The sequence below is a fragment of the Osmia bicornis genome, chromosome 10 (genome assembly GCF_907164935.1).
Source record: "Osmia bicornis bicornis chromosome 10, iOsmBic2.1, whole genome shotgun sequence".
In the NCBI taxonomy this organism is placed as follows: Eukaryota; Metazoa; Arthropoda; class Insecta; order Hymenoptera; family Megachilidae; genus Osmia; species Osmia bicornis.
The window spans coordinates 4,807,189-4,827,714 of NC_060225.1; the positions used below are offsets into that span (position 1 = coordinate 4,807,189).

Genomic DNA, 20,526 nt, shown 5'->3' on the forward strand with positions numbered 1-20,526 from the left:
TTAGCAATGGGTGCCTATACTCACCTTAGTTATCTACATTGAATCCTTAGTAATGAGGGTCTATCCTCGTCCAAATTTTATATTTTGGAAACCTAGCAATGGGTGCTTAAACTTACCCTAACAATCTACTTTGAATCCTTAGCAATGGGTGCCTATACTCACCTTAGTTATCTACATTGAATCCTCAGCAATGAAGGCTTATCCTCGTCCAAATTTTATATTTTGGAAACCTAGCAATGGGTGCTTAAACTTACCCTAACAATCTACTTTGAATCCTAAGCAATGGGTGCCTACACTCTATGTAACTTGGACCCCTAGCAATGGGTGCCCATCCTAATTCTAAGCCTCCAATCAACACTTAACAGAGGACGATCCCAATCTAACAATTTTCTTATTAAAATTTCAGGTACGGGACGAATGGCACAGAGCTGCAGTATTGCCAGTGGAAAAGATTAGTCCTCCTGACAACTCAGCCTGCGTCTACGGAGCGTCTTGATCTTCTGCGAGAACATTCGCAGCAGGATTCATCGATTTTGCACGATCGCCGAAGATTCGACACGTATCACGGAACTATAGAACCCTGTAAACGTGCGGGCCTGGATCAACTGAACGATCGTTTTCCCCCGACAACATCTTCTCCCAGCATTCCAAGGGGGGAAATGTCGATCGCGCCTTATGAGAGATGAAAAATTGAACGAGAATGTATGAATCGTCTGTGAAAACTGATCACCTCGAGCGGAAACGATCATCTTCGGGACAAGTTCAATTCTACTGATCATTCTTTATCCTTGAATATATAGAACCACCAGCTTTGCAATGCTATTTCTCAACGAGTACAATATCTGCAAACTATACAACGTGATAATTAATTTGCTGCTCTTTAAACAGCTGGCTACGTCCGTCCATGTTTTCAACTTACCAATAGAAATATTTTTATTTATTACATTTTCTTTTTCAATTTACTGCTTATCTATGCATAAATCGATTTTTCTTTTTTTTATATTTTAGGTTTGTTTCTGCAGAAATGAACTGATCCTGAAGATGTATGAACAAATACTAATAAAAAAGCGTTCCTGAATGAATAACTTTTAACGATGCGGACAATCGAGACGGGCAGAAAAAGCTGAAGAATATTCGTAAGAAAATATAAGAGACAGATGTCTGACAGAATTCGATGAACGGTTTTTCGAAACGTGTAAGGTCATTCGGTTAAATTTCGTTTCCTGATTTTAATGCATGAATTACGGGATACGATAATCGTACTAATTAGACTAACCATAGACGAATTTCCTGAATATTAACGTTAGATAAAAGAAAAAACGTGTGTTCGTTTTGAGAAATTGTATCCTTGAAGAAGCAAACGATTATTTGAATGCTTGCTCCGAAATAGTGTCAAATTATCAAGTGCGCTTAAGACCAAGGAATTAAAAAAAAAAAAGAAATGAATAAAAATGAATAGGAGAACGAGAAGGGAACGAGACTTTTGTAACATTTCATGGAAAACAATGTTCATTTTGAGCTTTTAGAATTCGTCGTTGAAAGACCATTTGAAAGACTTGTTCGTCATTTATTATGTCTTCGACTGATATCCTAAACTGTTCTTATAGAGCTTATTATAACGAGGCTTGCATGATGCAATTGTTTCACACCGATGCTTGTTCATTTGTTAGAATTGTCCGGATAAATCGTGTATTCGAATATCCATAGGTTTATTAAATATTTATTAACAGATATTAAAATTTTTCGCATACATTTATTAAATTAATTAATTTTCATTGAAGATATTTTTGAAAAATTTATTATTTCTAAAATGGATATTCGAATACGACATAAAGCACCAAGAATTCGGATAAACTGGCAGATATTAATTACGCTCACCAATGTTAAACACTGCCAAGCCACTTTATACCAGAACTATAATTGCCAAAATCCCTTTTCGATATAGTAGTGGAAACGTAGCAATAAACCTTTAGTCGGTAAATGAAAACCAACAGCTCGAAGATGAAAGCATGTAGGGCATACTTCTACATATCTAGAAAAGGGAACCCTTCCAAGCGTAACTTACCCCCTTGTCTTTCTTTAAAATTATCTATTTAATCGTTCGGGTGCCAAAACAGAGAGGGGGAGAGAGAGATATTGTACATAAATTTTCCTTGGAAAACTTTCACTTCGCATGTACCATTTCAAATTTCCATTAAAATTCGACTATTCCACAAATACGATTTAGATTGTAATCGAGGGTGACTCAAGGCAAGGGGTTAATTAGATAACTGAAACGGAAATCCAGTTTGCCAATCGAACGTCGTCACGCTAAATTCGCCTAAATCAGATATCAAAGCAATTTCTTGGGATAAAACATCAATAGTCTGACAAGATTTCATGACATAAAAGTATTGCAAAATAGCACCTATCATACATTAAATTAAAGCTGAAAGCTTACTGAAAATGACTACATAAAGGACTCATCAAAATTCTTAAGAAAAAATGAATGGCTGCCAGTTGTAGCAAGTAGTGATCAAGTTTGAAACACATAGAAGTCCAATACAATTTGATGACATAAAAGTATTTCAAAATAGCACTTATGATACATCAATTTCAAGCTTAAAGTCTAACAAAAATGGCTATATAAATCCCCCGTTGATATTTTTAACACAAGATAATTAATTGTGGATCGCAACGTACAGTGTTGTGTTAAATAAGCTATCCAGTTTCAAAGCTTCAAAATTCTATGATAATTTCATGCCATCTGTGAAAGCTTTATATAGTCAATTTTAATAAATTTTAAGCTTTAATTTGATATACTATAAGTGCAGAATGTTTATTTAAATTACAATATAAACAATATCCCAAGGAATTACTCTATTACTCTTTCGATTATGAAGGCCAGGAAATTAGAGCGAGAATGAAACAACATCGAATCAATTACTATGGAAGCATTGTAAACAAATACAATGCTTATGTGCGTGAAATATTCCGAAGGAATTTCCTTAGGCGTTTGCTCGACGAAGAGAGACATTCTCGCAGCGTCTATTTGTTTCTTTCGTAAGCGACCTTTTTCCATTTCGACTTTGTAATATCACGATAATTAATCACGGATAGATAACGAACGAAACGAAATATTAATCAACAAGTTGATGATACACAAAAGTAAAAAAAAAAAAAAAGGAACGATTGAAAGCGTGAACTAGCGTAGACTGTCCTAGCTTGTACGAAACAATTTCGAAACTTTTCTTACTTTTTTCTGACGTGGGGAACGCGTGCGAGAAATTTTTAGGTACCTGTAATTTAACATTGTTAACGACTATACATATATATATATATTATATACATATATATTATATAAATGAAACCAAGGCGCCTTCGACGATTCGTAGCACCATTCTACGTAACTTTCGGTAGAAAATTAATCCGTGTAATTAATCAATTAACCAATCGTCATTCCGCGAATCAATATTTTGTAACATTTTATAAATTCCTGTCGTCGATTGAATATAAATGTTACAAAGTATTGGTTTGCATGCCGATCGAATTCTTGGTAATGATTTTGCACGATGCGAAAGGTCTTGAGTACGATCGTTAGTGGAAGCTTTTTTTCCTCGAAGTGAAACAAAAGAAATAAAACAAATGATACGTACGCTTGCGTTTTCCTCGACGATGGTATGGATCACAAAGGCGGATCGACGAGCTGAATAAAAAATAAACCGTAGCGAGACAGCAGGATACTGTTGAATGAACTCTTAGCAGCAATAACACTGATAAACGCCACGTAGTGAATGATTAATTAGCGTAAAAGACCAATAGGACGATATTTCACGATTTCTAATTCGTAAAGAGTAAGTCTAGCACGTTAAACAAAGTAAAAAAAAAAAAAAAAGAAATATTGATTGGATCGATCGTTTGAGAAACATTAATTAACAGGTTCATTACTAATTTGTATTAAAATATAAAGAGTGAAATTTTTTTAATTAGCATCTTTTGATAACTAATTTCTATTTTAAAAGGGGATCTAAATATTGAAATTAATTTGTTTACCTGCTAATTAAAAATAAAATATTTTCACTTTAAAATTTGATTTCTTTTCGTAATTAAAAAATTATGTGATGAAGGGTTAAATATTCAAATAATTTTTTATTTTAATTTTTATAAAATTTTGATAATTCTGAATCACTAATTAAATAATTTCCAATCTATTATTTATCGAGAATTTAAAAAAGAAAAGTGTAAAGTGATTCTAAAAACGATCGATCCAATAGCAGTACATTGCTCAATACCATTGATCGGGACACGGAAATGGAAAACAAGACTCACTCTTGTGTTTGCCATAACGTCACAACCACACGACTCATGGAATTATTCATGTGTAGACAAAATGATACCGTTCTATAGTTTCGTATAGCCGCGACGGTGTATTCTTTGTATAAAGAAAAATGGGACAAAAAGAAAGAGAAAGACGTCAAAAAGAATCATTTATCCTTCGGGCGAAAATTGCCGGAGATCGAAGCCGCATGAGATGGTGAAATAAAAAAAAATGAAAGAAAAGATAAGGAAGTATTTCGAATCGACTCGAGAAGAGGAACTCTAGATAATCATTTCGAGTATGAGTGTAAATGAATGCGAATGAGATAATGATGCGTGCAAAGGAACAGTGAGATCTTTTAAATATCATTTTCAAATAGGGGTGGATCGAAGGGGTGACATTTGAATTCTCGAAACTTTGTAAGATTGCGAAACTTGAAGTGCTAAGTTCGTTCGAAGAATTGAAAATTTTCTTCAGTTCCTGATGAAACTTTCTTAGCTTTCAAGAAACCCACCCCTAATTTTTAAAGTATTACCAAAAAGCGATTGAAATTCAATTTTTTAGCACTAGTATTGATTTCAATTGATTTCGTTCGATGAATCGATTATCTAAATGTAAATAAAATAAAATTTGATTTGCAGTGGAGATTTTTCACTGTCTATTTTATTTCTAATCTTCTATGAATAGCTTTGGTATTAATTGAAATGTTAATTTCTTAATGAAAAGGCTTAAAAGGCTTCGAACGAGATCAATGAAACGCGTTCTATTTTCTATAACTTCTCTAGAGCATATGCATGCGTAGAACCTTGATTTTTTCGAAACAATTTAGCGAGAAAACCAGAGGCCAAAAAATGTATGAAAGTGAAATAATGAGTAAAGGGTGCGAGTGAATAATAGGAGATCCTTAGAGATAAATCTTAACGTACATAACATAAACAACACACAACTGCCTAGAAACTCAGATTAATAATATTATAACTTACTATATTATATACAATTACAACCGACATGTCCAAACGCACAAAAGGGCAAGTTTGGCAAGACGAGACACGCGCATGTAAATAGGATATATCGACGTGTAATCCATATGTATATAACAGGGGATGAAGGAGGATATGCAGTTTCGAAAAAAAATTGAAACTCGCTAGGGTTTAAGAAATTTCAAGGGCAAGTTTCTTTGTCTGATCGTGGCTACGATTTTTCAATTTATTCCTCGAGAATGTGAGATAATACATTTCTGACCATTCGTGGCGAACGATGATTTTCCTGATGGTCGAAGAGATAAAGGGATGAAACTACTGATTCGTGTTTTTCTAGGAAATATTCAAAATCCAAAGATGGGAAATATAGAAAATTTTTTAGAGAAGACAAATTATTGAGGATTTTCAAATTAATTACGTGTGAGGGTATTAATTAGGTTTGTTATTTCATTTTTTAAGATTGTGATATTGTAGATATAAAATAAGATTTTCTAATATTGATTTTTTAGAAAAATGTAGAATTATAGAATTATAGTAGATTTAGAATATGACACTTTGAGTCACCTATTCCTAATTAGCTAATTACGAATAATTTTAATTAAACTTTGAAAGTTTATGTAAAATATCATGAAAATGTAATAATAGATTTGTTAAAAATAAATCTATGATTATAATGTGCCACTCGAAGCACTAATTATTAATTTTGATATTTGAATCAATTAGAAAAATGAATAATCAATACTTCGCCCATGTATCTCTTCGATTTATCGTTAAAGTCGAAAGCTTGAGGTGAATCCAATAAAAATCAATGATGATTTTAATTTCTTTAAATTAATAATAAGAAGCTAAATAATAAAGAAAACACTTAACATCCTCTAACATTTGAAATTTCATTTTATAAACATTTTCAGCATAATTATGTGTCCCATGGAATTATTTAAAAATTCTCTTTGAAACTTAATGAGATGCCTCGAGCTTTTCGACAAACATCGCAAATGGAAACCTTTTAGATGAATTTAACTTAAAATAAAATTGAAAAAAAGAGAGAGAGAAAGAGATTACAAAGGCAGCTATTTACGAAAGATTGTAAAGAAAAAAAGTATGAAAAATGTGAGAGAGAGCGAAAATGAGTGTGAGAGAAAGGTGAAATGGAATGTATAGGCGATTATTAAAGAGACTATGAGAATTAAGATGATATAGAAAGTTTTAATAAATTAATTATTAACGCTACAAAAGCGGGATACACTATTGATACCTACCACCTAAGGAACTTTTACGAATACACCCACGATCGTAACGCAATCATTCAGAAATTTAATTATTAAGTCATCTGAAAAATTCGTGTCGTTTTTCTATTCTTTCTTCATTAATTAATGATTATTCATTTTTCTATTAAAATATTGTATTCTTCCATTTTTTTATTTTTTTATTTGAACAGATACAAGCTGCCTTCTTCAAAATCATAGAAGACATTGGCTTCATTTTTTTATTTTATTTTTTTCTAAATGGAGCTATTTCTACTGAGGTGCTCAACGACGTACAGGTATTCTTATTTTTATTTACGAACATTCCAAAACAACATCTTAAAAAATATCTATATTTAACTTCGATAATTTTAATTTTAATTAATTTAAAATCTCTCCCACGACGAATGATATATTTAATGAATCGTTTCTTAAAATTCTTTTTTTTTTTGCAAATTTTATGGTACATTAAAATGACACGAATTTTTGGAACACACAAACGTACACACACATAGAGAATCCTAGGATGAGAGTACGCAGAATACCGTGCGTAAATAAATGAATCTTCATTCGACTTTGGATTCGTATAGTTGCAAACGGGTAACAGACACACACGACTAAGTTACTTGCTGTTAACTATACGAGAAACGATAAATTATAGAAGCGAGAAATGAATGGCAACGAGAACAAGGCGGAAATCGAGCGAACGTAACAAATGATCGGGTGATGTTTGCCGAGAAATGATAATAACTCGGATTTAGATGAGAAACATTCGAAAAAGTGATACCTTGTTTATCGAGAATTTTATTTAGATCGAAACCTGGTGATCCCTAGATCGCGTATACATATAACTACTATAATTTTAGGGATTTTTCCATTTGTTTGACTTTGGAAAACTCGCGGAGAACGTTGAATCGATCGTCGTTAACTCTCGTAACGAAAACACTCTAAAATCGAACGATGTTTATCGAAGATCGAAGATTTTACCGTGGAAATAAAACAAAAATAGTACTCGGAGGAGAAGAATGTTGAAAGGTTAACGTACCGAATGGAAAGAAAATTTTTAATTAAAAATCATTTGAGACTTTGATGACTGTACGATAATTAATAAAATTAAAATATTGAAATGGTTTCGAAATTTGTGATAAACATATTCGATTTTAAGTGTCGACAGATGACAAATGACTCGCATGATAAAAAAATGATGCGAGGGAAATCGATGATAATCGATCGAACGAGGCGACACCGATAACAACGACAATGATTTTATCTATGTTAATCTAGAAGACATTGCTGGAACAATGATTTGTACGCCTTCTATGAAGGACCGTAGAGTACATTATGTTACCTAATACTCGTAAGCACCTATTATCTAATAAACATTATTTACAAAAAGTAATTAAATACCCCGAGAGAATTTCTTCATTTCCCTAAAAATTAATCATTTTTTACAAACGACACTATTTTTAAATTAACAAAAAATGAGTATTATTAATATTGATTTAAAATTAATTAACTATAATATTATTTAAAAATGTACTAATAATATAATTACTTCACTGCTTTTATTTTGAGATTAAAAGAATATCGAATGGAAATTAATAAGGTGCCTCGATTAAGATTTTTTCTAAAAAAGCAAAAAGTAAACACTATAGATATTACGAGCCAATGAACCGTTAACACTCGTTAATAATCTCTCGTTAAAGGAAATCATCCCTCGTTGAAGCGTAGTGAAAAGAAAAGAATTGGAATCGATATCGAAGATCGATTAACCAAACAATATCCAAGCCTATTCTTTAAAAGCTTTTCAAACATTGACACAAACTATCGTAACGAGCAAACTATTCAATTACGAACAGTTTCTAGCTTTAAGTACAAAGTGTACTTTAGACTCCAAAAATCATTAAAATTTAAAGAAAAAGAAAACCAATAATATAAAAATTTCAAAATTAATGAAATACTTTTGATCTTGAATAATAAAAATCAGAACCCAAATGAAGAAATCAACAAAAAGAGAAGAAAACCAATAACAAATCAATCTGAACACTCATTAATTTTACCAAAACAAAGTCCGTAATAAATCAATGTCAAAATTGAAAAATCCATGAACACCCATTAATGTTGAAAAATCAATGCGACACCCTGGAGCACCAGGCCACATAATACGTAGAAGCGATCAGAAATATTGTAAAAGGCTCCGAAAAAGGATAGCCAGAGAGGAGCATCCGATAGACACAATGGCACTCGTCAAATCGACGAGCGTCGCGACGCATCGAGCGTGGCAGACAAAGACAGGGCGAGCGGAGAAGATCCGTACAGAGGAGCCGGCGATATAACACATCGATCTGCGTTCGCGCATGCGTATTCCCGTCGACGAGCTCGAGCAGATTTTACCCTTGCCACCCTGTATAGGCCGTGACCGGGATACGATACCAACAGGTGATGCTGAAGGAGTAGAGACACTCCCTCAAGCGGCATCGTCGATCGTCTCCCACGAGTCCTGATCCTGCACTGGTGATTTAAGTATCGTTTTTCAGACTACCTGGCTGACAGCCAATAACCGATCAATTGCTACCGGCGATCAAAAGTATCGAAGAAATCGATCTATCAACGTGCGATGAAACGAGAAGAAAATCACGAGGATCCAGTGTTCACGATCAACAACGACGTCTTCTTCCATCTCGCGATGATCTAGTGAACGATTTTGATTCTTAGTGTTCTTCTTTTATTTTTTTTCTTTCATTTTACAAAAGAGTTGTCCGAGGAATGTCGATCGCCGAGGTGGTGAATACAGGTTCGGAAGATCGAGTTCGAAAGTTGCAAGGTTCTTCGAAGGAGGGGTGAGTTATGATCCAAGGATGATCCAGTGAAGATTTCAGTGGCTTCCTTCCGGGATGAAACGGAGCTCCGGGTGAGATAAGAGCCCATAAACTTTGACGACCGATTGAACCCATCGGCATGGAACTTCGATTCCGTTTGTTGCTTCTTTTGAACGATAGACAGTGAGCTTTTTGGAAATACGAAGATGAAGGGGGCTCGAGGAATCGCGGATGATCGACAGAGGAGACGAATGATTTTTTAGCCCGGGGAATTTTAATGTTCCAAGGTAGGAGATACTTGAGTGGATTTGAAATTTTTTAATTATTTCTTTGTATGAATATTTGGAAAATTTGTGTCGAAAGAGTATCGTTGGATTATGAAAAATTCAGCTGACTGGCGCTCGTGTTCTTTTTTCAAAGGAACGGAATAGGAAGTAGTCGTGCAATTTTTATATCGTTTATAATGCAAATCTACGGGAAATGGAAATTTGAAATGGGCTAACAGAATTGGAGCAATCGATTACTGGTAAATGACTCTGGTTTCCTTGATTCTGTTATAACGTAACGAGCATTCCTGGTCAATTGAATCTGCAATAACTCTGGCTAAATTTCTAAATAATATCGACATTAACCAACTCGATTAAGAAGCTCCATGAAGCGTTGAAAATGTCCCATCGATTTATCATTTTCGTGTGACAGAACTTTAATGATTCAATGAAAAGATCTGGAATAGTTAATTAAAGAAATGTATGAAATATAGAGAATCAGATCGTCCCAGTTACAAAACGAATCGATATCCCGAAAATGGAGAGGACACTTTGTAGAGTTTAAAAAAAGAAAAATAATGATAAGGGACGTTTGATTCAGCAGTTTCGTGAATCAAATCCAGGGGGTAATTAATTGGCATTCGCACGTTAATGAGGTGTACTAGTTAATTACAGAGAACACCCCGAAGAGGAGTCATTGAAATGATAAACGCGACTGAAATGGAACAGTCTGAGTACGTTTCGTGTTTCCCTCGGCACCACGTGTTTGAATAAAAATAAAGCGTCGCGACGCTCGCCTCGTCATCGTATCGCAATGATTGACTGTTTTCAATTTTCATAGCTGTGAATGCGATTAAACTGTGAACAGTGAGATTCGCGTCAGTTCCTTGATTTATGAAGAAAAGTAAAAATGTGTGTGAATAAGAATTTGAAAAGATACAGCGAAGATAAAATTTGAAGAAAATGATGCGATAACGAAGTTGGAGAAGGAAGGTAAGCAGAATTTGCATAAATTTAATTGTGCATGATTTGATAATTATTTTTTAAAAAATTTTGAAGGATATAATCATCCAACTATTCGAGTTAATTTTTCATTTCAAAGTAACAAGTGTCTTTCATATTTTCTTCTCATTTAATGACTTCTTTAAATTAAATTTGTGACCTGTAAAAAAGTAAAAGGATTAAAATAGCAACCATAGACAAGCACTCAAATAATTATGAAAGATAAGAGTATTTAATTACTCAGTGTAAAATTATTTATTATACAAAAATTCAATATATAAATGAGAAAATAATAATTTGAAATAAATTTGAATCTATTAATTGCAACTAATTTCCTTTTTTTTTTCTTTAATTATTACATTGAATTTTGCAATTTTTCAAAGGTGCTAAGTTTTATAATAATAACAAAATGCAGCAGCATTGTCATGTTAATGCTTCATCTCCCATTAGACCATGCAAAGAACTTCCTTCGTTCTTTCAAACTGATGCGACTGGATGATAAATTATGCAAAAACATGATACTCGAATGCACAAGGTTCTTTGAGAGACTTTAGAATAGTATGATACTTGCGACAAGAGGCGAGCTCGCATTATCTACTTTGAAATTTCTTATCCGTTCGACAAGGAAGCATCGTTAACAGATAAATCATGATCGCGATAGCATTCTGACGCTTTTCGTATATTAAAACCGAGGACGAAGTTAAAAGCAACGGGGATATCTTTCCATCACTATCGCGAATAATTTCGTAAATGGATGGAAGATTTTACTCGATGAAAATATCCGGAAAAAAGCCTGCTGAATATCAAATTCTTTTCTTTTTTTCTTTCAATGCATTATTCAAGCGAACAGTTCCATTAATTGCGGTCGAGGCCTTTGATGGAACAAAAGAAAATACCGTAATACGAGCAAAGGTCGTGGTTATGCAAATGAACATGCTCCGGTTCGGTGATTACAACGATCCTCTTCAAACTCATTATTTAACAGTGTTTTATAATTATCATTATTTCTGATGAATTGTCATGAACCTACAAGCTCGATATTAATTTTCATTGCCATCTTGCTAAAATAATATTTATTCTTAAATAACAAATTTTGATCTTTCAATATATGAACTTTTCAGAAATCAGACTGATCAGATCATCAACACTCATTTTCTGCAGAATTTTCAATGTATATTTGTTCAGACTTTAAAAGTGAAAAACGATATTTAAATTTTACCTTCGACGAAATTTCGCGAGTAAAATTCAAAAAAAGAAGTGACTGGTTTGAAAATTTGCGAATCTAATAATACTTCATGAAACATTAATATTTCAAATGAAAACGAACCGTGTTTAATATTCATACAAAATTTCAAACTGAATTTCACGAAACGGTATATAATTAATCAGTGGACTGTTTATCAAAATATTCAAATATCAATCATTTATTTGCCCGTATAATAATTTCGTTTTTCAGTTCACCATACAAAATTACTAATAATAACAGAAATTTCATTTCTTCGCCCATTTTTCATAAAAATATAAAGTATTCGATCAGTCGAGCCCCTAAGAGATTCATATCCCTTGAAAACGGCAGCGAACGGTAAAGGAAAGTAGAACATAAAGAGAAAACTCTCAAGACGGCAGTGAAAGCTCGATCAACTTGGAGGAGATCCGGAATCGCTGGTAAGCCCGTGAGGGATAAAATAGGCATGTTTCGGGTTGTAAACAGAGCTTGTGAAAGAAAGCGTAAAGAAGGGATTCGGATCGATAGAATTTTCCACGTTGTACAAGGCACAGGAAAAGATGCGAAACAGAAACGTACAATGCTTCTATGTATGTGTATTCTGTATCCTGCGACAGTGTGCACACTTGGAGAACTGACAGATCATTTTACACACGAACACATTGTGCGGGCCTGCCTTCTGTCTACCCAACCCCTTGTGCAAAACTGAATGAGCACGAGAGGGTGGTAAAAGCCGGCTGTAAGTACTATATAGGGAAGTTGAATTAAAGCGACGCAGTCCAAGGAGTTTCGCCTTCTGTTAAATGAAATGAGGCACTAAGCGAGTTGCTACTCCACTTTCAAACACGAATGTTAACCAACGTGTGTACAATACTCCTACACGAAGGGGATTTCTTCAGAATCAATGTAAGCAATTGTATTCGATAGAAAAAAGCCACTCTTGCGTGGTTTTTTCTTTTTATACAGTGAAATGACACTCGACGGGTAATCACTCGTGAGAGGGATGAATGGAAAGCAGAGGGTGAGTTTGAAAAATGTGAGATGCGTCGACGATTAAAGGAAATTTTAATTTTCTTCTTGAATTCTTTATCGCAATTAATTTTTAATAAATGTATAGAAAAAGAAATCCCGAATTTTGATAAAATCGAGCAGGTATATTTAAAATTTTTAAATATAAATATCTAAATTTCAAACATAATTAGAAATTGTTAATTAATCTTATAGTGATTCCTTTGTGAAGGATAGTTTGCCCTTCGTAATTACGTCTGAAGCTTCTGTATGGCTAATTTTCGGCTGCAATTTCTCTCTAACAGAATCTTCCAGTAAATTCGTTGCAAGGTATGTTAATAATGCAGTATATATTCAACTTTAGGAGTGCAAAATGCCCCAAGGAAGCATCCATTGGCAAGGGACGCAGAGAAGAGCCTGCGGTCCAGGAGCACACTGGAACGTCCAGGTCTGTTTGAAACTTCCGAAACCACGAGAATTAATGTATCGCTAACGATGTTCCTCTGTTCGCTTTCGTTTCACCCGAAACTACCCCTTTACACGCGTAAACGTAAAATTTATGACGATTTACTTTGACCTTTCGTGATTTTTCCCTACTAAAGCTGGCTACATATTATGAAACAAAAAATATTTAAATTATTAATTAAAGTAACAATTCCTTTTTAATCCTTCACTGAATTAATTTCTGTTCATATTTCAATTTATAAAGATTTATTTTTAAATGCCCAGCTCGCTATAAAAACACGACTTATTGTTGAACAAAACTTTGAAAGCTAAAAATACTCATAAAAGCAATAATACCGCAATGTCAGTACTTCGAAAACATCAAAGGAGTTTATATGACGAGTTAAAATCACAGAATCGAATCAGTAAATGTTTCTCTGAAACGTGAAGAGAAACTCCGTATTTTAATATTTTTTTTATATTTTTCAGGTGGTGAGAGGGAAGGTGACAACGCGGTGTTTGTGGTACGCTTGCAAAGCTCTCGGAATTGGACTCCTGTTAATGCTTTTAGGAGCTTGCATGGCGACCATAGGTGAGTAGAAGATTCAAAATTAATTAATGTGGTCATCTGCTAACCTCGCACTACTACAACTTATGAATCTTTAACAGTTCGTATAAAATATTAAATACGACTATTTAAACTGACGCTGATTATGTAAATGTTTCATTAATCATAAAATGAACGTGTTCTAAGAGTATGTTGTTAGGAAGATTTATGTTGTACAGGATACTTCGCAGATCAGCTATCAGTGGCGCAAGAGATCAGAGGCAATCTAACAATAAGAGTGAAAAATGAATCACGCGGATTCCATTTAAACAACCTCAGTTACGCTGGCCCAATAGTGATGGGCGTAGGAGGTAACGATAACATTTATCAATACTGTTATGCCAACTTTTATGTACTCGTAATCTACGCGTTTCATATCAGCATTGTATACCATTCGAACTAAACTCGATGAAAAGCAGATATAGAAGTTTGGAAACATTAACATGTTCTGAATCAAAGACCATTTCATTTGGAATTTCATTTTACGACATACATGAGTAACACAAGATAATACATTATTTGCAGTTAAATAATCAACCTCTCTTAAAGAAATTGCATGTTATTAATTAAAGAAATACCTAAGTTAAACGTTGTAACAAATAAAGTAGATTATTAATTAAAAATACAATTTGCATCATGTAAAAAAATAATATTTGATGTATTTGTTTTAAATGTATGCAAATGATCATTATTTTAGAAAAAAAAATAGAAAAAAAGAAATTGCCCCCAGAGAGATTTGAACTCTCGACCCCTGGTTTACAAGACCAGTGCTCTAACCCCTGAGCTATGGAGGCTTCACGGTAGAAGTAGCTCTTGTAACTCCATTTCTCCTAAAGCATTATTTTTTCTACTTTTATAAATATTTTTATCAATATATGTATAAACATTTATACTAAATATAAATTAGTTCTTTAATTATGAAAGAAATAAAATGATTTGTCTGAATAACGATCTTTCTTTACATAAATAAAGGAATAACAATGTTTCTAAAATAACTAATACACTAATTTTCACTAATTATTATTCTACAAAATGTGATTTTGTAATTAAAAAATTCCACAGGATTTATCGTAGTGGCGGCTTGTGTAATGACGTTCGAGGCACGCGACAACGCAGCAAAAGTGGTCCCGGCTCGTTTCCGGTTCAGCCAAACATCGACAATAAAAAACACAAGAAACCAACGAAATCGAAGATCCACGTCCAGTCAGACAACCAAATGGGATCACCAATTGGGAGTGTTCAAAGTGAACAGAAGTCCAAGTCCAAGTATACAAGAAGTGTCGAGAAAACAATTAACTGCAGAATTTATGCAATTCTCCAAAGAACTGAACGAGAAGAAAACTGGACATTCGATTAAAAAGAGTCCCAGTGCTCCGACTCTGATAGACAAAAAATCACCACGAAGAAGAACTGCGAAATATGCTGGATGCGCATTGTTGAATCCAGAATTGCTTCAGAGACACGCACTCTCTGTTGATAATCCAAGCTACAGCCCTCATCAGGTAAGATTAAAATATCATTCTCTTAGATAATTATACAATTAATCAATTGTTGGCTTCGATAGGTAAGTAGGGAAAGTTTGGATCAACAAAAGATGGGAGGCAGTCAAGTGTCCATGGCGATGGATCTCCACATTCCTAATAAAGGTCCAGTCACTTTGAAAGTGAAGGACAGGTCAGACACAGCGAGGCGTCATCAACTACTTCGTCAGACGAAAGTAGAATACGTCGAGGAGGTTGACGAAGCTGCACGATCGCCGACCGGTCGTGTTTATTCCCCTAAATTATCAGGTTCTTAACATTCTCCAAATTAATCCTTGGACGACTGATTATTCAAAGCTAACGATTTTCCTGTTTTGTCAGCAGGTGCTTATTGCAAGTATCCGGACGATTTCGTACCAAGGAAAAGAAACTCCATGGACGTAAGGTTATTCGAGGAGCTAACCGCGACGAAAGACCTGACCAAGATATCCCCGAGGGATTTCCGCAAGATCTCTTCGCCGAGTTTCCATAAAATGTCGTTCGACAAAATCGTTACCGAGCGTAGGATCGAGAGATCAATGGGCCAGCGTAAAGCCAGCTTGGAATTTCGCAAGAGCCCGGACTTCCGTCGAGGAGATTACAGGTAGGTGATATTTCCAAATCGAAAAAGGGAAGAAATTCAGCGATACTTTCGTTCCAGGAAACTATCCGTCGACAGGTTCAGTATAGACTGCGCTAAATATTTATTGGACGAGATGGAAATTCGATCGAGAGCCAACAGCGGGGAGAACCTGAAGAGACAAAGGCAACCAAAGTTGCATCACTCCAGGTCGGACGACAATAAAAGGCAATCGTTCGATAAACAAAAGGACGCTCAGTCCAGTAGACATTCTTTGAACACGCAAGCGGTCGTCGAGAGCGGAGGATCCGAAGGTGAATTGAAATATTTCACCGCGACGTCGTTAGATACCGAGGAAAGTCGCGCGGACTGTTCCGAAGAAAGTCGCACCATCGAGATCGATGACAATATACCCACGATCATCACTCCTGATGGACCCACCGAAGCTGATGCCTTACTCGAGGAACCGGAACTGGAGAACCTTACGGAGAACGGTGTCGGGAACTCGCGACACGATCGACAGGGAATTAGAAGATGCGAGAAGATGGGCATTGAAACGGAACGTTTGATTATGATGGAAAGAGGACAGATGATGAAGGATTTTGGTGATAACGAGGAGACGATTTTGTACGTAGAGGATGATGAAGTTTAGATCATTTTCAGAAATAATTATTGCAAAAAGATGGTGTGCAAAATATTGAAAGATTTTGCTAGAAATGAAGAATCGACCCTGGTTTTTTGATTTGAAAATTTGAAACAGAAATAAGAAGATTTTGTTCTTTTGTAAATAATTACTTAGGCAATGAGATTTTTTCACTTTCTTAACTACAAGTACTATCGAACGTAATCAGATGCTCAATGATCTCAAAACGTAGGGTTAAGCGAAGCTGATGAAGCTCTCCGTGAATTACGTTCCGTCGTAAGACAATCATTTTTCAAAAGGAAAGTTGATTATTTTCGTCGAGAAACTATATACGATAAACGTAAAACTTGCCACGCTGACGACAAATAAATTAATATACCTTCATACGCGGTAAATTACGTGAATGAATATAACGTAGGAATTATCTTTGAACTATGAAACACGTTTCTGCCAACAATAATCGTAAAACCTTCTCGTAATATACGTATAGTATTTGTTCATCGTTTGTGATAAGAAAAATGTTGAGAATTGTATCGTTTCTGCTCCTCGATTTCAATTTTGAAAGGAAAGAACTTTGAGGGAAGGGAAAACCAGGGCATTGCTATTTTCCCTTGGGAAAATCTACTGTGCTTGGTACTACACATTGTTGAAACATCTCCAAAAATGATCTTGATGATTTAAAAAAGAATTACATAAAGAAACCTACCTTGTTCTATTGTTGAAACGTTTTGTAAGTTCGCATAATCGAGGCCTACATCTTACTGTATAAATATTCGTAAAAAATGCTTCCTCCCGAGGGAAATGAATTTTGTACGGTGCTCAGATCAAGTATAAAAATGAAAATTAAAAAAAAAAAATAAACTAGCAAACATGACAATCCACTGACGTCGAGTGATACGTGCGTTGTTTTTTAAAACGAAGGTTTAGCTAAATGTATGTAAAAATCTATTTTTATATATTTCTCGTATGGTGATACCGCGACGATGAAACACTATTCAACAATGTTAATTCAACGCTAGTTTTTATTTATTTTTAATACAAACGGGGATAAAGAAAAATTGGTTGGAAATTGAAAATTGGTCATCGAAATGCTCGAGAATGATTTTCTTAGCGAAAAGTGAAAAATTTCGGATACGACTGTTATTCAGTTTTAAATGGACCAATATTTAAGAAAAATATTACGTGTGTAAAAGTGAAAAATTATTTGGAAAATTCCTTCTACTTGATCTAATATTTCTCGCCCAATTTGTATGTATATTTGGGAAGTTATTTCATTTTAATAACATAAAATGAAAAGTTAAACGCATATTAAATTTTAGCATTTAAAGAATAATTTTATGTGCGATGAGATGAAAATATAATCACGAATAATTATTGAGAATTATAAATGATGTATTGGCATGGTCTTATTTATCATTTCATGCCAATACGAAGTGCATAGTTAACAGTTAACGAGAAAAACATAATCAAACTGTGATGAAATTGTAAGTTAAATAAATATCAATAACAGTGGGGATAATTGCTTGCTATTGTTATCAGTGCTGTAAAATTTGTGCAACAATTCAAAGGTACTCATAAAATACACATTAAATGTCAATTTTATACATTATGAACTAAAAATGTTATTAAAATTCCAATAATAAAACTTTTCCTTTATTAATAATAACTGTAGAATTTTTTTAATTTCATATTAATATTATTCAAATGAAAGGAACAAATGTAAAGTATAATTAACATGCGTCAAAAGTATGTGACATTTATTGCAAATAAATGTTACAAATAAGCAATAAATAAAACATATCGAGATCTACATTGAACAATTAAAATTTAACATATTTGTGTAGAACATTATTCAATTGTATTTTAAGAGTATCTTTTACAGTACTGACAGTGTTAATAACAAATGGTTTTATTACCAATTTATATACAAGGTGTTCGGTTAGAGGTGACTTCCTTTGAGGTGGTGGTAGCTGGGACGATTCTGAACAACTTTTTCCTTTACCAAAATGCTTGTTAGGTCTTAGTTTTTGAATTATTAATGAAAAACACCGAGCAATCACAGCGCGCATAGTGCGCATGCTCGGGAGTGTGGGTTACGAACCGGCGCGCAGCCGAATCAGTTTGATCGCGACCGCAGTCGAGCGCGCTTCTTGTACCCAACACTCCCGTGACTGGGTTCTAATTGGACAGTGTTTTTCATTAATAATTTTAAAACTAAGCCTTAACGAGCATTTTGATAAAGGAAAAAGTTCTTCAGAATCATCCCAGCTACCACCCTCTCAAAGGATACCACCCCTAATCAAACACCTTGCATAGCAAGCGTGTTGATATAAATAAATAAAATATCGTTGTACGATTCTGAATTCAATGTAATCTTTGCATGCTGACTGTTGTATCGTCTCAATAAAACAACTTTCAAAATATTATTTGAATATGAATTGCACAATGATGAAAAAGAAGCTTGTTATTAGACGAGAAATAATAAACCTCTTGCACGCTCATAAAATAATTTTTTTTTTAAATTAATAAATAATGTGCACTCACCGACTGCGACGTCCTCTCGGTAAACTCTGGAAGTTGAACACCATTCCAGTAGATTCCAGGTAAAACGAGATCCACTTATCCACCAGTAGCCAATAAAGGTACTTCATTAGACACCATTTTTTTTATTTATATTATTTAGTATAATAAATGTATTCCATTGTTTCTAAGTTGAAATAACAAAACATTTGACTAAAAATGCGCAAATGTTAGTTCTAATGATTTACCGTTAGATGGCTATAGCATTTATGTCCGAAATCTGTAATATTTTTAATTATCAATTTCAAAATGAATTTTAATACTAATATTCGTGATTTTTATTTTTCCTGTGAGAAAAATACAATTATTTGTTTTTCCAATAAACACAATTTTCTTTTCCACCAGATTTAATATTTCTCGTCAGATGGTGCTAGTAGTATTCAAAAAGCGTACTAATATAAAATTCAAATTCAAAAATAAAGTAGGCAAAGCATTTTTATCTTATTATATCAAGGAATTCGTATTCTTTTGCAAGGATTCAAACAAAGCGATTTATTTGCATTTAGGATACAATTTACTCCTGACAGCAGATTAGATCTTCAATCCTTTAATTTTTATACTAATTATCACAGAAAATTAATGATCTCATAATCAACCGTTTATTACAAGTAAATACTTCCTCTTGAACACAGAAAGAATGTCTTTCTGTATCATATGCGTACTAAATATTGATTATTTACTGCACTGGTGTTTACTTTCAAGTCAGATCAGTTCAGCTTAATGCTCTACCCAAACGTTCTTAATTTACGCTTCCCAATCCTCTTGGAACGACCGACAAAACTCGTGCTTTAAAGGTCGTTCTCGCAAATAGGATGAAGAGCGAGAGAACGATACAGAAAGGATATGCCTCACATCTGTGTTGTTATCCTTTTGATGTCCTTCTCAATGACCAAGGTTCGGGCTTACATTCCCTACTCTGGTCGAATAAAGGGAAGCAGGAAAGATAAATTTCTATTGCAAACAAGAGAAAATTTTGCATATCCCTAACACGAGATCATATTTAAATTTAGAAATCAATTAAGAGGAAAATTATTAATTTAGTGACAAAATATAAAAAGATATTCAGAAAAATGATAGAAAGTTCATTTTTACAGAATTGAAGAACACGAAATAATTACATTTAATTAGTTACTCTGATTGAAATGAATTTATCAAACGAAATTACCAATCTTTCAAGAATGTTTCATAGATATTTTCTGAAATAGTATATCGTTCGTAACCGAAATTCTGTTGGAATACCGAATATAATTTAGCAAAGACCATGGAATCGAGAGCCATCCCTGTATCCTTGGAATCTAGAATACAGTGGAC

The 20,526-nt window shown here is 33.9% G+C and overlaps 2 protein-coding genes, 1 long non-coding RNA gene and 1 other non-coding gene across 6 annotated transcripts in view; 2 read left to right on the plus strand and 2 right to left on the minus strand.

The window, feature by feature from the left end:
• The window catches only part of LOC114873873 (dipeptidase 1-like), a 135,062-nt gene extending 131,428 nt beyond the window's left edge, over nucleotides 1-3,634 (plus strand). For all 3 annotated transcript variants that reach the window (XM_046287310.1, XM_046287311.1, XM_029182633.2), the window contains one exon: nucleotides 407-3,634. In XM_046287310.1, the coding sequence (XP_046143266.1) occupies nucleotides 407-496 (90 nt within the window). In that variant the 3' untranslated portion in view covers nucleotides 497-3,634. The remainder of the gene's footprint in view (nucleotides 1-406) is intronic.
• The window catches only part of LOC114873876, a 122,562-nt gene extending 103,313 nt beyond the window's left edge, over nucleotides 1-19,249 (minus strand). The window contains exon 1 of the long non-coding RNA XR_003789004.2: nucleotides 19,180-19,249. This is a non-coding gene — a long non-coding RNA (uncharacterized LOC114873876). The remainder of the gene's footprint in view (nucleotides 1-19,179) is intronic.
• Nucleotides 8,983-18,848, plus strand: LOC114873874. The gene is made up of 8 exons (XM_046287312.1): nucleotides 8,983-10,599; nucleotides 13,206-13,289; nucleotides 13,775-13,877; nucleotides 14,072-14,203; nucleotides 14,955-15,394; nucleotides 15,457-15,682; nucleotides 15,758-16,016; nucleotides 16,074-18,848. Exons 2-8 carry the CDS (start codon nucleotides 13,215-13,217, stop codon nucleotides 16,642-16,644), a joined length of 1,806 nt encoding a protein of 601 aa, XP_046143268.1. The 5' UTR covers nucleotides 8,983-10,599; nucleotides 13,206-13,214; the 3' UTR covers nucleotides 16,645-18,848.
• Nucleotides 14,614-14,686, minus strand: Trnat-ugu. Its single transcript has one exon. It is a non-coding gene; the product is annotated as a tRNA-Thr (tRNA).
• Nucleotides 19,250-20,526: the final 1,277 nt, after the last annotated feature.

Excerpts from the sequence above, each read along its gene's own strand:
- LOC114873874 (XM_046287312.1), top strand. The coding sequence starts at position 13,215 with ATGCCCCAAGGAAGCATCCATTGGCAAGGGACGCAGAGAAGAGCCTGC. Across the intron at positions 14,204-14,954 it reads AATAGTGATGGGCGTAGGAG|GATTTATCGTAGTGGCGGCT; the intron begins GTAACGATAACA and ends AAAATTCCACAG. Across the intron at positions 15,683-15,757 it reads TTATTCCCCTAAATTATCAG|GTGCTTATTGCAAGTATCCG; the intron begins GTTCTTAACATT and ends TTTTGTCAGCAG.